At 40.6% G+C, this 15,655-nt stretch overlaps 1 protein-coding gene across 7 annotated transcripts in view; it reads left to right on the forward strand.

Moving 5' to 3' along the window:
• Positions 1-15,655, forward strand: part of PIK3R3 (phosphoinositide-3-kinase regulatory subunit 3) — a 134,741-nt gene that overhangs the window by 102,261 nt on the left and 16,825 nt on the right. For all 7 annotated transcript variants that reach the window (XM_016962119.3, XM_054666549.2, XM_016962128.4 and 4 more), the window contains 3 exons: positions 5,422-5,602; positions 6,340-6,465; positions 10,437-10,579. In XM_016962119.3, the coding sequence (XP_016817608.1) occupies positions 5,422-5,602; positions 6,340-6,465; positions 10,437-10,579 (450 nt within the window). The remainder of the gene's footprint in view (positions 1-5,421; positions 5,603-6,339; positions 6,466-10,436; positions 10,580-15,655) is intronic.

Genomic DNA, 15,655 nt, shown 5'->3' on the forward strand with positions numbered 1-15,655 from the left:
ATGTATAATCTAGTGAGGACAAAGGGAATGAGAAAATGGCTTTGAGTGAAAGTTTAATAGCAGGAGAGTTTCACAAAATATGCTTTGGTGACTGAAAGGAGGAAAAGAGATATCTTTGTTAAGAGAATGTAGAAAACTGACCTTCACAGAAGAGATTACATTTGCAGAATATCTTGAAGAAGGGGATAGGTTTGGACATGTAGAAAGTGGGAGGGGAGTAGCAGGAATAGATAACAATAGGAGCAAATATACGGAGGTGAGATTTTATAGCTGCTTTCTGTGAGATGTAGTCCTGTTTGGCTAAAAGATAAAGTTTGTGAAGAAGAAGTGGTAGGGGATAGGAGGTAGGAAAGGGGTCATGTTTAAGAGGGCCTTGAATTCCAAAACTTGGGAGTTTGTATTTAATGTTGTAGGTAGGTGGGGAGAACCACTGCATTTTTTCGGCAGGGAAATTGTGATCAGGCGCTATGTGTATATATATATATATATATATATATTTTTTTTTTTTTGGAGACAGAGTCTTGCTCTGTTGCTCAGGCTAGAGTGTAATGGCGCGCAGTCTTGGCTCATTGCAACCTCCGCCTCCCAGGTTCAAGTGATTCTCCTGCCTCAGCCTCCTGAGTCTGGGATTACAGTCGTGTGCCACCACGCCCAGCTAATTTTTGTATTTTTGGTAGAGGCAGGGTTTCACCATGTTGGCCAGGTTGGTCTTGAACTCCTGACCTCAGGTGATCTGCCCGCCTCGGCCTCCCAAAATGCTGGGATTATAGGCGTGAGCTACCGCGGGGATAGATGTTGACTTCTAGCTGCTCCAGAACTGCAAGGTAAAAATGTATCTAGGATATAGCTAGAAATTTAGGTTTAATGCTTAGGAGAGAGTACAGGACCAGAGAAAGAGTCAAGCTAGGCCGGGCGCGGTGGCTCACGCCTGTAATCCCAGCACTTTGGGAGGCCGAGGCGGGCGGATCACGAGGTCAGGAGATCGAGACCATCCTGGCTAACATGGTGAAACCCCGTCTCTACTAAAAATACAAAAAATTAACCGGGCGTGGTAGCGGGCGCCTGTAGTCCCAGCTACTCGGGAGGCTGAGGCAGGAGAATGGCGTGAACCCGGGAGGCGGAGCTTGCAGTGAGCCGAGATCGCGCCACTGCACTCCAGCCTGGGCGACAGAGCGAGACTCCGTCTCAAAAAAAAAAAAAAAAAAAGAGTCAAGCTACCATATGCATAAATGGGATTTTTATGGAAAAAAATATATAAAATTTAAAAGGTGGAGGCTGAAGGCAAAATTTTTTTTTAGGGAATAACTAGGGTTGGAGGAGACAGGAAGAGTGGTTTGAGATGTTGAAAGAAAATAATAATTTCATCAAAGTTATGGAAGGATGAAATATTAAGAAGGGAGAGAGTGAGGGAGAAGGAAGGCCTGGGATAAAGGAAGGGGACAGAGTCTGAATTTGTTCAAAGTCATTGGTGACTCTTAAATGAGAGGAATGAGAGTAAAACCAGACTGCAGAGAGTAGTAGGTAGTGAAGAAATAGAGATTTTTCAGTTCAATAGCTCTTATTTTTTAAATTGGTAAATAGTATTTGTTGTAGAAAATCTGGATACTTAACAAATCTTTAAGAATCTGCTATCTGCCAGGCATTGGACTAGGTGCTGAGATACAAGGAGGACTAGCATGACCTTCAGTTCCTTCATTCCTTCTCTCATCTCTGCTTAGAGTCCATGTACATTATTATTAAAATTACCCATGTGAATATATCCTTAACAAACTTGCTCCTCTCTTCCTCCAGTGTAGTCACCAGACTAAATTCCAACACGGTATTAAATTCAGTTCTCCACCTAGTCCTTCCCTATACTTGAGCTGCTGAATGTGGAGAAGGGGACGTGACCACATGGACTGGTTTCACATTAATTATGACCACTAACCTTAAGTGACCTTTAAAACTGCCCAGCTTAACTTCTGCATTTCCACAATGCATTTATCCTGCTTCCTCGTCAGTTTCATAAATGACAATTTCACATGTTCTTTTTTTCTCTTTTAAAGGACAACCTTTCTTCCCACTTTTAACTATAGAACTTGCTTTTAATTTCACTGATATGTGGACACAGTCAGACGAGAACTCCTTCATGCTCCTATTACCACAGCTATCAACATATTTACACATTAATGTGAATAGTCTGCCGCTTTTCTGTTCCAGTGGATGACTGTTCATGTCCTTGTCCAGGGTCTGCTTCTCTGTTTGTAGACTGGATCCCATCCCATCCCTCTAATCTACTCAAGGACATCACTCTAGGAATAATCTTGTCCTCTTTGTTGGATCAACAATTTTTGTCTATTGAGTCATTCCCATCAGCATATAAATATACTCTATTATCTCCCATTTAAGAATAGTAAATAATTGACCCTATATCTCTTTCTAGATACTTCCCTATTTCTCTGCCCTTATTTATAGCAGTGTTCCTCGAGACACTTGTCTATGGGCATTTCTATCTTCTTTCATTTTCTTGAATCCATTCCAGTCAGGGTTCTATCCTTACCATTTCACTGAAACCATTTAGTCAGTTCATTTAGTGCTATCTACTTTGCCAAACCTAATTATCATTGGACTTGGTTGATAATTTCCTCTTTGTTGAAGTGCTTTTGTACGTACTGGTTTTTAGGATATCACACTCTTAGTTCTCCTCTCACTTCATTAATTGCTCCCTTTTGGTTTCCTTTGCTGATTCTTCCTTCCATGTCTCTGACCACTAAACATTGGCATACCCCAGTGCTTAGGCCTTGGACCTCTTCTGTCCAGCTATGCTCACCATCAAATAACATACATCGGCTGGTAACTCCTGAATTTCTATCTTTAGCCCAGACCTTTCTCCTGAACTTTAGATTCTTTAAGTAGCCTGCTGGATCATCTGCTTTTGAATGTTTAGGAGGCATCTCAAACTTAAAGTGTCTAAAACCAAACTTTTTCCCCCTTTAAACATATTCTTTTTTTTTTTTTTTTTTTGAGATGGCATCTTACTCTGTACCCCTGGCTGGAGTGCAGTGGCGTGATCTCGGCTCACTGTAACCTCTGCCTCCTGGATTCAAGCGATTCTTCTGCCTCAGGCTCCTGAATAGCTGGGATTACAGGTGCCCTCCACCACGCCAGGCTAATTTTTGTATTTTAGTAGAGACGGGGTTTCACTACATTGGTCAGGCTGGTCTCGAACTCCTGACTTCAAGTGATCTGCCTGCCTTGGCCTCTCAAAGTGCTGGGATTACAGGCGTGAGCCACCGTGCCTGGTCTAAACACATTCTTTTTAAATAGCCTTCTTCATGTCAATAAATGACAATTCCATTCTTCTGATTGCTTATGACAAAAACCTTGAAATCATCTTTATCTTGTCTCTCTGTCATATTTGTATCCAAGCCATCAGCAAATCCTGTCAGCTCTATCTTCAAAATATGTTAAGAATCTCACTATTTCTCATGACCTCTACTACTGCTACCCTCATCCAAGACACCATCATGCCTTGCCTAGATTATTATAAAAGTTTCACAAGTGATCTTTCCACTTCTACTGCTGCCTCCTTTGAACAGTCTTTTCTCAACTCAGCAGCTAGAGTGAATCTTTTAAGCCACAAGATAGATTATATGATTCTACTGAAAACCCTTTTGTGCCTCCCCTTCTCACTCAGTAAAAGCTAAAGCCCTTACAGTAACCTACAGACTGTTATTACATAATCTAAGCTCCTTTTACATGTCTTACCTAGTCTCCTATTACTCTCCCTTTTGGTCATTCAGGCCCAGCATCACTGGCCTTCTTGCTGTTCCTCGAACATGCCAAGCACGCCCTTACCGCACCTCTCTCTAGGAAACTTCCCGTACATATCTGCTGTACTAGCTCCCTCACTTCACTTAGAACTCTGTTCAAATGTCACCTGAACAGAGAGGTTTTCCTTGAGCAGTACAAACAATTCCTCCATCACAAGAACTCCTTTCCCTTTACTCTGCTTTATTTTTTTTCCCAACAGACTTATTACCTTTGGTATATTTAGTTGTTTATTTTTGTGTTCTATCTTGAGAAGTTTGTTATCTTCCTTAATAAACTGAAAGACAGAGATATGTTCCTTATGCTGTTAAACTGGAAGCTCCATGAGAGCATGGACTGTGTCTGGCTTGTTTATCATATATCTGTAGTGCATTGTGTAATTCCTGGCACATAGATATTCAGCACATCATTTTAAATGAATGAATGTCTTTTAACTTTAACAGAGAGGCCAGCTTGCAATTATTGTATGTGTGAGTGTACACATTTATAGTAACTGTATATGATTAGATGGTCCTTCTCATGTACATTTAATAGAAATAATTTATCATCCATCTAAAAACTGACCTAAACATTGTTTAAATCAGCTTATAGGGTCAATCTTACTGTGTTTGACCTTTTACAAAAAGGTCATTTATATAAAATGGTCATTTATGTAAATGCTATTTATATAAAATGACATGGCATAAAGAGAGTTAGGGGCATAAGCCTGCGTGCTGCTATAAGAATGGTTGAATGGGAATGGTACAGCATTTTGCTATGAATCAACCTGCTGTGGTTTTAGATTATGCCTTATGGGACTTGCAAAACATTGCTATTTTAAACTTTAGTTATAAATTATCTTTTAAGGGACCATTTAGATATGACTCAGTAAACAAAGGTGGCCTGAACTGTCCAAGCATGAAATTACATTCATCTAATATACATAGCTCTTCAAAAGCTATACTTTGTAAAACAGTTGAATGACTTGAATCATTTACATGTTGTGATTGCCTGAACAGTCATTTCTGAGAATTATAAGCAAGTGTAAAAGACAAAATAGTATAAGGTTCTAGATTAATTACGCAGCTATAAATCATAGATTAAGGAGCTCAGTTATGTTTGTGCATTAACAACAAAACCTTGAGTGTGTTGGTGATTGTGTGACAAATGTTTATCATTCCCTTCATATAGAGATGGCTTCTGCTCCCCCCACAGAGACATACAACCACATATCTTTAGGTCCTTAAGAGATTTTTTCTGTTCTTCCTGATAAAAATATTGATAGAATTTAAATTTGAAAATTCATTCAGAATATAAACAAAAATAGAATTTACTTCTGTTTTATTTTTCTTAAGTGATTTTTTTTGCTACATTTGTTCATACTGAATGCTGTGTAGATATGTTGACCTTTAATAACCAAAGTATTTTATGGACAAAACAATGCAAAATGAATTATATATATATATATATGTTCACACACACAATAACATGCCTTTTCACTCCTTCCAGCCTCATTAACATAGTAAAACTTGTTTATCATGTGACACGAAGCTTTCACGTCTCCATATGAAAGCAGTAGTTCAGTTGAATTTGGGGGAAAAAAATCCACAGTTGTTGTCTTGTTGTTCACAGGAAGGGAGGCAATAATAAGTTAATAAAGATCTATCACCGGGATGGTAAATATGGCTTTTCTGATCCTCTGACATTTAATTCCGTGGTGGAGCTCATTAACCACTATCACCATGAATCTCTTGCTCAGTACAATCCCAAACTTGATGTGAAGCTGATGTACCCAGTGTCCAGATACCAACAGGTATGATTATGGAAATCTTTGCTAGCTATTGAGCAAGTGATTATTTAACAGCCTTATTTGATTTTATTTACCAGGCTTATCAGTTTTAAAAAACTAGCCATTTTGTTATTTATTTATTTACTTTGAGACAGGGTCTCTGTTGCCCAGGCTGGATTGCAGTGGCATGAATATGGCTCACTGCAGTCTTGACCTTCTGGGCTCAAGTGGTCCTCCTGCCTCAGCCTCCCCGGTAGCTGGGATCACAGGTGCATGCCACAACTTCAGGGTCTTGCCATGTTGCCCAGGCTAGTGTTGAACTCCTGGGCTCAAGCAGTCATCTCACTTTGACCACCCAAAGTGTTGGGATTATAGGCATGAGTCATTGCGCCTAGTGCCTACTTAAGATTTTAGATATTTTTGGAACTTATTTTGTGGCTACCCTTCTGTAATATCTTATTGCATGTACTTGTTACCTTTATATAAAAATACTTATGTTTATGTCTCCCACTTCATTTCTTAATTTTTAAAGTATTAATCATTTTGATGTGACTTAAAGGCTGATCTTAATATTATCAAAGGATTTGGTATATTTGTGTGCTTGATATTAATACAGTGGCTTAAAGTTGTACAGTTGAAATATAGTTTAAAAATAATAGATGGTTGAGGTGATATTTTCCTTTAAAAAATAGATGTGGAAAATCTATTTCCACATATGTCAGAATTGTTAACATTCTTTATTTTTTTCTTTACCTGTATAGGATCAGTTGGTAAAAGAAGATAATATTGATGCAGTAGGTAAAAAACTGCAAGAATACCACTCTCAGTATCAGGAGAAGAGTAAAGAGTATGATAGGCTGTATGAAGAATATACTAGAACATCCCAGGTTGGTATATTTATGTTGTTTTTGACTAATATGTGTGCAATGTTTTAGTTACATCAAATTTTCGATCATTCACTTGATGATCTTTAGCTGTTTTAATGTCTTAAAGGCTTAAACAGCCTTTTTGAAACTTTAATGATGTAAATTCCCCTCCCTTCTTAATTGGTTAAGGATATAATTTGTATCAGTTAATATTAACTGGTCACAAGTGACAAAAAAAACACAAAGGCTTCAGATAGAAATTTAGTTTTCTTTCATGTGTATATAGGCACTACAGGGGTGTTAGGGTAACTCCACCATCCTCAGAACTTATAGACATTTTCTGTCTTGATGCTTTGCTATCTGTGGAAGAGGGCTTACTCTAATATCAGCCATCACAACCATATTCTAGTAAACAGGAAGTAAGAATAGGAAGGAGAAAGGAAGGTTCTCTATCTTTAAGACAACTTCCTAGAAGGAGCACACTCTGCTTTCACTTTTATCCCACTGGCTAGAACTAAGTCACATGGGCATACCTAGCTACAGGTCACAGCTAGCTGTAGGGGAGGCTGAGAAATCTATTTTTTATTTGGTCAGGTGTGTTCAGCTAATGTGGGGATTTACTGAGGAAGAAGGAGCTGATGGATGGAAATTGTGGGCTTACTAGTAGACTTAGCTACACAGTTTTTAGATCATTAACTTTAATAACCAGTAATACTTTTCATATTTATGATATAGAGCAAAATTCTGTTGAATAATCTAGTTTCTTTCCTAGGACTTCTTAGGCCTGACTACTTTTTAGATTGTTTTTTAGCTAGACTTGGATTGGTTTAATTTGCCCTAAGTTGTTACATAGTTTGTCAAAAGTGTTTGGAATTTTGATGAAGGTGAATATCTTCAGAGAAGTTTACCTTTTATAATATTTGGGTAGAAGTGGCTTAGGAAAATATATTTAACTGTATTTCTCATGTACATTGTCTTGGAACACAGGTTATTATTTTGAATATCAAATGATTTATAGAAGCATTAGTCTATGTTGATTCGACTTAATTCCTAGTGAATTCTTAGTGCAACAATAACTTACCTTGGGCTCTTTCTAGTAGATAACAATAATGGATTTTTTTAGTGTTTACTTTCTGTTTCATGAATTTCTGCTCTTTTTAATTTTTTTCTGCTTGCTTTCAGTTTAATTTTCTCTTTTCCTAGCTTCTTAAGGTGGAAATTTTGTTCATTGGTTTAAAAACTTTCTCTTTTCTAAAATAAGCATTTAAAGCAATACATTTTCCTTTAAGCACTGTGTATATGCATCTCACAAATTTTATCATACTGTTTTCCTTATTATTCAGTTTTTAATATTTTCTATTTTTTGTGATTTCTTCTTTTGCCCCTTGTGTTTTTAATTTCTAAATATTTGGGACTTTCAAATATATTATTTATTTCTAATTTAAATTAGTTTTGTTGTTAGTAAATATATTCATTAAAGTTATATTCTTTTGACATTTATTGACCTAAATTTTATTTTATTATTGATATTTTTATGAGACAGAATCTTGCTCTGTCGCCCAGGCTGGAGTGAAGTGGCACCATCTCAGCTCACTGCAACCTCCGCCTCCCGGGTTCAAGCAATTCTCCTGCCTCAGCCTCCCGAATAGCTGGGATTACAGGTGTGCACCACCATGCCCGGCAAATTTTTGTATTTTTAGTAGAGACAGGGTTTCATCATGTTGGCCAGGCTGGTATCAAACTCCTGACCTCAGGTGATCCGCCCATCTCGGCCTCCCAAAGTGCTGGGATTACAAGCGTGAGCCACCGTGCCTGGCCAGCTCTTTTTTTTATTTTTTATTTTACTTACTTATTTTTTTGAGACAGAGTCTCACTCTATTGCCCAGGCTGGAGTGTAGTGGCACAATCTCGGCTCACTGTGACCTCCATCTCCCAGATTCAAGTGATTCTCTTGCCTCAGCCTCCTGAGTAGCTGGGATTACAGGCATCTGCCACCATATCTGGCTAATTTTTGTATTTTTAGTAGAGATGGGATTTCGCCATGTTGGTCAGGCTGGTCTTGAACCCCTGACTTCAAGTGATCGACCCGACTCAGCCTCCCAAAGTGTTGGGATTACAGGCGTAAGCCACGGTGCCCAGCCATAAACAACTCTTTAAGAAGCTTATCTGTGATTTGAAGAGAGTTTTGGAATAAGAATGCTTTTTTTTCAAAGTGTTGTTACCAGAGCTTGTTTATATGCTGCTAAGAAGGAACCATTAGACTGGGAGAGTTAATGATGTAAAAGGGGCTAGCTGATACGATAGAGTGAAGTACCCAGAAAGGAAGGGGAGCTGAGACCCAGAGCACATGTAAATAAAGGGAGGGGAAGGAAGAGAGGAGGTGAACAGGTGGGTTTATAGTTTTGGTGGCAGGTGTAGTGGTATAGTGGCATTGTTGATGGGGGAGGTGCTGACTTAGTAGTGATAATCAAATACTTTTCCCTTTGCTGTTCTACTTACCAATATATCTACCAGTGTTAATAAAGTCTAAATTATTAGTGTTTTCTTTGAAGATCCAGGGCCAGAACTTTATAGGTAATTTCTAACTTGGCAAGGGAGCTAAAGCTCTCCACTATAATTTAAGAGTTGTAGAATTAGTACCAAGATATTTGGCATATGGGAATTCTAGTTAGTTTTTAGTATTAAGATACATATGATGTAATCTTAACTGTATGGACTATCACAAGGTTCCAGCCTCCCTCTAATGTTCTAACCCTACTGGGCAATTACTAATCCTTGAACATGCCTTGTTATTTTATGTATACATTATACCATGCCTCCTTTGTGCAGTGCTGTATTTTCTTCCTCTATCTCAGTTCTTTAAGACCTAGCTTAAGTGTCACCTCCTCTGTGAAGTCTCTGTAAAGCAATAAATAACTAGTTAATATCACTTGGTTGCCTCTTCCATGACATGAAACCAAACCTTATTAGAGTTCAGAAATCTGTTCTACCTGTATATTCTGAGTCCTGGAGGGCAGACTTCACGTTTCACAAATCTCTATCACCAGATGGTAATTTCTGTATAGTGGATTCTCAGTAATCAATTGCCGAAAGTGACAAATGCTTAAGCTGGGTGTGTGGTGCCCTCCTAAAGTCTCAACTAGTTGGGAAGCTGAGGTGGAATGATCCCTTAAACCCAGGATTTCAAGTCCAGCTTAGGCAACAGTTTTAAAAAAACCAATCCACCCACCCACCCACCAACCAAAACCGAAACCGAAACCGAAACCAAAGCCAAAACCAAAACCAAACACCCCAGCCTAGTAAGTGCTAGATAATGTAGGAATTATCCCATAAACATCAAAACTTCTAGAATTGTAAACATTCAGGACAGCAGTTTTTCTAGACCCTTATGCATATTTATTGCCTTTCTAAAAAGCAAACTGAACGAAATTTAATCTGAAGATTTTTGGGGAATCGTGATTCAGATGCCTTTTTGTTTTTGTTTTTTTGAGACAAAGTCTTGCCCTGTCGCCCAGGCTGGAGTGCAGTGGCACAATTTCAGCTCACTGCAACCTCTGCCTTCCGGGTTCAAGCAATTCTCCTGCCTCGGCCTCCTGAGTAGCCGGGATTACAGGCGCCCGCCACCACGCCTGGCTAATTTTTGTATTTTTAGTAGAGACGGGGTTTTGCCATGTTGGCCAGGCTGTCTTGAACTCCTGACCTCAAGTGATCTGCCTGCCTCGGCCTCCCAAAGTGCTGAGATCACAGGTGTAAGCCACCACGCCTGGCCTATTTTATAGTTTAAATGATGTATTTTACATACAAGTAATAGAGTAGGGGTTGAATAAAAGCTCTTGTTTTAGTCCTCCTAAACAAGGAGAAAGACTTTTGAAAGACTAGGTGTTATATGGGATTACATTAATAACTGGAATTACAAAATTTGTTTAAGACCAAGGTTAGAAGAAAATAATAAAGATAATGAAGCCTGTGTTTTTTCTTTTTCTCTCCTGTAGGAAATACAGATGAAGAGGACTGCAATAGAAGCTTTTAATGAAACAATTAAAATATTTGAAGAGCAGTGTCACACACAAGAACAACATAGCAAAGAATATATTGAGCGATTTCGCAGAGAGGGGAATGAAAAGGAGATTGAACGGTAAGTCTACTTAGTACCTCCAAGGGCATCAGTGAGACAGGATTTCTTTTCTTCCCCAATAATTTCTGTCTTGTTTGCTTTTACCCCCTCAAACTGCACAGCCCTACTGTTGGAACCACTTGCTGTTTCCACTAATGGCACCAAATTGAACTTCCTCTCTCCTCTGCTCTTTGTTCATTCTCCCAAACGGATAAACTCCTGCTTATCCGTTAGGACTTCAGGTTAGATATCATCTTTTCTAGAAACTGTTCCCTGATTCCGGAGACCAATTTAGGGGCTGTATTTTGGGTCCCTACAGTGTCTGGTCCTGATCCCTAGTGTAACATTTACTGAATGCCATGCCCACTCAACTGTAAACTCATTGAGAGTAGGCATGGTGGCTTATTTTCCCTGGTAGCCCTAGTACCTACTTATGTATGGGAGTACATAATGGGTGCTCATTGAATATTTTTTTGAATTGAATATCAACTTTGGCAGCAGTCTGAGAATAAATTGTAGTAGAACAAGACTGTAGGCAGGAACACCAGCCTGACTTGCACATGACTGCAACGGTTGTGGTCATCAGGTTAAACGATAATGAGGGCCTGGACTAGAGAAATAGCAGAAAAGAAGCGGGAGGTCATGGGAATGCTAAGGACTTCATGCCTGACCAGATATGGTAGGTGTGGGAGAAGTCAAAGATTATTCCTAGATTTCTGGTGTGAGAGACTGGAAGATGGTGTTTTTCACCACAATAAGAAGTACATGAGGAGAGTTTAGGGTTGGAACCAGTGAGTTCGAGGTTCCTGTGAGAACACAAATGGAGCTCACTAGGGGGCAGGCAGCTGATTATTTGGATTTGGAACTTGGTATAGAAAGGATTTGGGAGGCATAGGTGCGTAGTTGATGGTAGATGCTAAGAATGAAATTACACAGAAAGGATGTGGCAGGAGAAGTAATGGATTTGATAACTAAAAGGATATTGAAATCCTATCAAAGCAAATTTAGTGGAGTATTGGAGGACTAAGCTAGATTATAGTGGGTTGAGTGCTAAAGTGGATAATAAATACAAGTAATTAATATGCAATGGAAAAGCAAAATTATTTCTCATGTTAGGACCACAGTATTAGTGTATTTCTGTGTGCATGAGTTTAGAGCTAAGCGCTGTGAGGCAGTGTAGCTTAATGGTTAAAGTGCTGTGAGACAGTGTAGCTTAATAGCATGAGTTTAGAGCTAAGTGCTGTGAGGCAGTGTAGCTTAAATGGTTAAAACTATGGGCTTGAATTCTGAATTAGCCATTTATTAGCTGTATAAACTTGGGTGAATTACTTAACTTTTCTCAGTCTGTTTTCTCTTCCATAAACTGAATAATATCTTGTTGGAATGCTAGAGAATTAAGTAATATATATCCTGGCACATGATGCGCTTTCAGTAAATGATAATTATTTATTTATTTATTTATTTGAGACGGAGTCTCTGTTGCCCAGGCTGGAGTGCAGTGGTGCCATCTTGGCTGACTGCAACCTCTGTCTCCTGGGTTCAAGCGATTCTTGTATCTCAGCCTCCTGAGTCGCTGGGATTACAGGCACCCCCCACCATGCCCGGCTAATTTTTGGTACTTTTTAGTAGAGATGGGGTTTTGCCAAATTGGCCAGGCTGGCCTTGAACTGCTGACCTCAGGTGATCCACCTGCCTTGGCCTCCCAAAGTGCTGGGATTACAGGCTTGAGCTACTGCACCTGGCCTAATTATAATTATTATTAACGATGAAGAAACAGAAAAGGATTTGTAGTTTTGTTGCAGAGGGAAGTAAAGTAGCATGATAACGTTTTGTTTTATTTATTTATTTTTGAGACGGAGTCTCACTCTGTCGCCCATGCTGGAGTGCAGTGGTGCGATTTCGGCTCACTGCACCCTCCGCCTCCTGGGTTCAAGTGATTATCCTGCCTCAGCCTCCCAAGTAGCTGGGATTATAGGTGCATGCCACCACACCCGACTGATTTTTGTATTTTTAGTAGAGATAGGGTTTCATCAAGTTGGCCAGGCTGGTCCTGAGCTCCTGACCCCAGGTGATCTGCCCGCCTTGGCCTCCCAAAATGCTGGGATTACAGGCATGAGCCACCGCGCCCAGCCTATTTTTTATTTTTTTTATTTTTTGAGGTAGGGTTTTGCTCTGTTGCCCAGGCTGGAATGAAGTGGCATGATCATGGCTCACTGCAGCCTCAACCTCCTGGGCTCACGGGATCCACTTGCCTCAGCCTCCCGAGTTGCTAGGACTATAGGCAAGTGCCACTGCATTGGCTAATTTTTAAAAATCTTTTTGTAGAGATGGGGTCCTGAACTCCTGAGCTCAAGCAATCCTCCCCCCTCAGCTTCCCAAAGTGCTGGGATTACAGGTGTGTGTCCAGCATATGAAGTTTTAATAGTAATATAAAGCCACATATTGAGTGACAAGGGAATAATGTAGACAGTCATTACCATAAGGGTTCAGAGTATAGCAAAACGTTGTGTGTTGGAGAAGCTTATAGCTGTCATCTGTTGTGTGCTTACCAAGATAATGTCAGGGAATGTTTTTGTCCTTTACATGTATTGTCACATTTAATTAACAGAAAAACCCAGTGAAGTAAGTACTGTTGTAGGTACCCATTTGTATTAGTCCATTTTCATGCTGCTGATAAAGACATACCTGAGACTGGGGTAGTTTACAGAAAGAAGAGATTTAATTGGACTTACAGTTCCACATGACTAGGGAAGCCTCACAATCATGGTGGAAGGGAAGGAAGAGTAAATCACGTCTTACATGGATGGCAGCAGGCAAAGAGAGAATGAGGAAGATGCAAAAGCAGAAATCCCTGATAAAACCATCAGATCTCGTGAAACTTACTCACTACAATGAGAACAGTATGGGGGAAACCGCCTCCATGATTCAGTTGTTTCACCTTGGTCCCTCCCACAGCATGTGGGAATTATGGGAGTACAATTCAAGAGGAGATTCGGGTGGGGACACAGCCAAACCATATTATTCTGCCCCTGGCCCCTCCCAAATCTTTTATCTTTACATTTCAGAACCAATCATGCATTCCTAACAGTCCCCCAAAGTCTTAACTCATTTCAGCATTAACTCAAAAGTCCACAGTCCAAAGTCTCATCTGAGACAAGGCAAGTCTCTTCTGCCTATAAGCCTGTAAAATCAAAAGCAAGCTAGTTATTTCCTAGATACAGTGGGGGTACAGACATTGGGTAAATACAACCGTTCCAAATGGAAGAAATTGGCCAGAACAAAGGGGCTACAGGGTCCATGCAAGTCTGAAATCCAGCAGGACAGTCAAATCTTAAAGCTCCAAAATGGTCTCCTTTGACTCCATGTCTCACATCCAGGACATGCTGATGCAAGAGATGGGTTCCCATGGTCTGGGGCAGCTCCGCCCCTGTGGCTTTGCAGGGTACAGCCTCCCTCCTGGCTGCTTTCACAGGGTGGCCTTGAGTGTCTGCGGCTTTTCCAGGCACACGGTGTAAGCTGTCAATGAATCTACAATTCTGGGGTCTGGAGGACAGTGGCCTTCTTCTCACAGTGCCACTAGGCGGTGCCCCAGTAGGAACTCTGTGTGGGGGCTTCGACCCCGCATTTCCCTTCCACACTGCCCTAGCAGAGGTTCTCCATGAGGGCCCCGCCCCTGCAGCAAACTTCTGCCTGGGCATCCAGGTGTTTCCATACATCTGAAATCTAGGTGGAGGTTCCCAATTCTTGACTTCTGTGCACCTGCAGGCTCAATGCCACATGGAAGCTGCCAAGACTTGGGGCTTGTACCATCTGAATCCATGGCCTGAGCCCTATGTTGGCCCCTTTCAGCCATGGCTGGAGTGGCTAGGATGCAGGGCACCAAGTCTCTAGGCTGCACACAGCTCAGGGATCCTGGGCCCAGCTCACAAAACTCCTTTTTCCTCTAGGCCTCCAGGCCTTGATGGGAGGGGCTGCCTTGAAGACCTCTGACATGCCCTGAAGACATTTCCCCCATTGTCTTGGGGATTAACTTTTGGCTTCTTGTTACTTATGCAAATTTCTGCAGCCGGCTTGAATTTCTCCTCAGAAAATGGAATTTTATTTTCTATTGCATTGTCAGGCTGCAAATTTTTCAAACTTTTATGCTGTTTCTCTTTTAAAACTGAATGCTTTTAAGAGCACCCACGTCACCTCTTGAATGCTTTGCTGCTTAGAAATTTCTTCCGCCAGATATCCTAAATCATCTCCCTCAAGTTCAAAGTTCCACAAATCTCTAGGGCAGGGGCAAAATGCTATCAGTCTCTTTGCTAAAACGTTAACAAGAGTCACCTTTGCTCCAGTTCACAACAAGTTCCTCATCTCCATCTGAGACCACCTCAGCCTGGACCTTATTGTCCATATGACTATCAGCATTTTGGGCAAAGCCATTCAACACTAGGAAGTTCCAAACTTTCCCACATTTTCCTGTCTTCTTCTGAGCCCTCCAAACTGTTCCAACCTCTGCCTGTTACCCAGTTTTAAGGTCACTTCCCCATTTTCGGGTATCTTTTCAGCAGTGCCCCATTCTACTAGTACTAATTTACTAAATTAGTCCGTTTTCATGCTGCTGATAAGGAAATACCCAAGACAGGGCAATTTACAAAAGGAAGAGGCTTAATTAGGCTTACAGTTCCACGTGGCTTGGGAAGCCTCACAATCATGGTGGAAGGCAAGGAGAGGAGCAAGTCCCGTCTTACATGGATGGCAGCAGGCAAAGAGAGAATGAGGAAGATGCAAAAGCAGAAACCCCTGATAAAACCATCAGATCTTGTGAGACCTATTCACTACCACGAGAACAGTATGGGGGAACCGCCCCCATGATTCAGTTATCTCTTCCCGGGTCCTTCCTACAACATGTGGGAATTATGGGAGTACAATTCAAGATGAGATTTGGGTGAGGGCACAGCTAAACCATATCACCATTTTAAACAGATGAGGAAATGAAGGCACTGAGAAGTTAAATAACTTGCCCATGGCCCCACAGCAAGTGACAGCAGAGATTCAGAGGTAGGTAGGCTAATTGCAAAACCATTGTTCTTAACTGTTGTGTTATGCTAC

The sequence above is a fragment of the Pan troglodytes genome, chromosome 1 (genome assembly GCF_028858775.2).
Source record: "Pan troglodytes isolate AG18354 chromosome 1, NHGRI_mPanTro3-v2.0_pri, whole genome shotgun sequence".
In the NCBI taxonomy this organism is placed as follows: Eukaryota; Metazoa; Chordata; class Mammalia; order Primates; family Hominidae; genus Pan; species Pan troglodytes.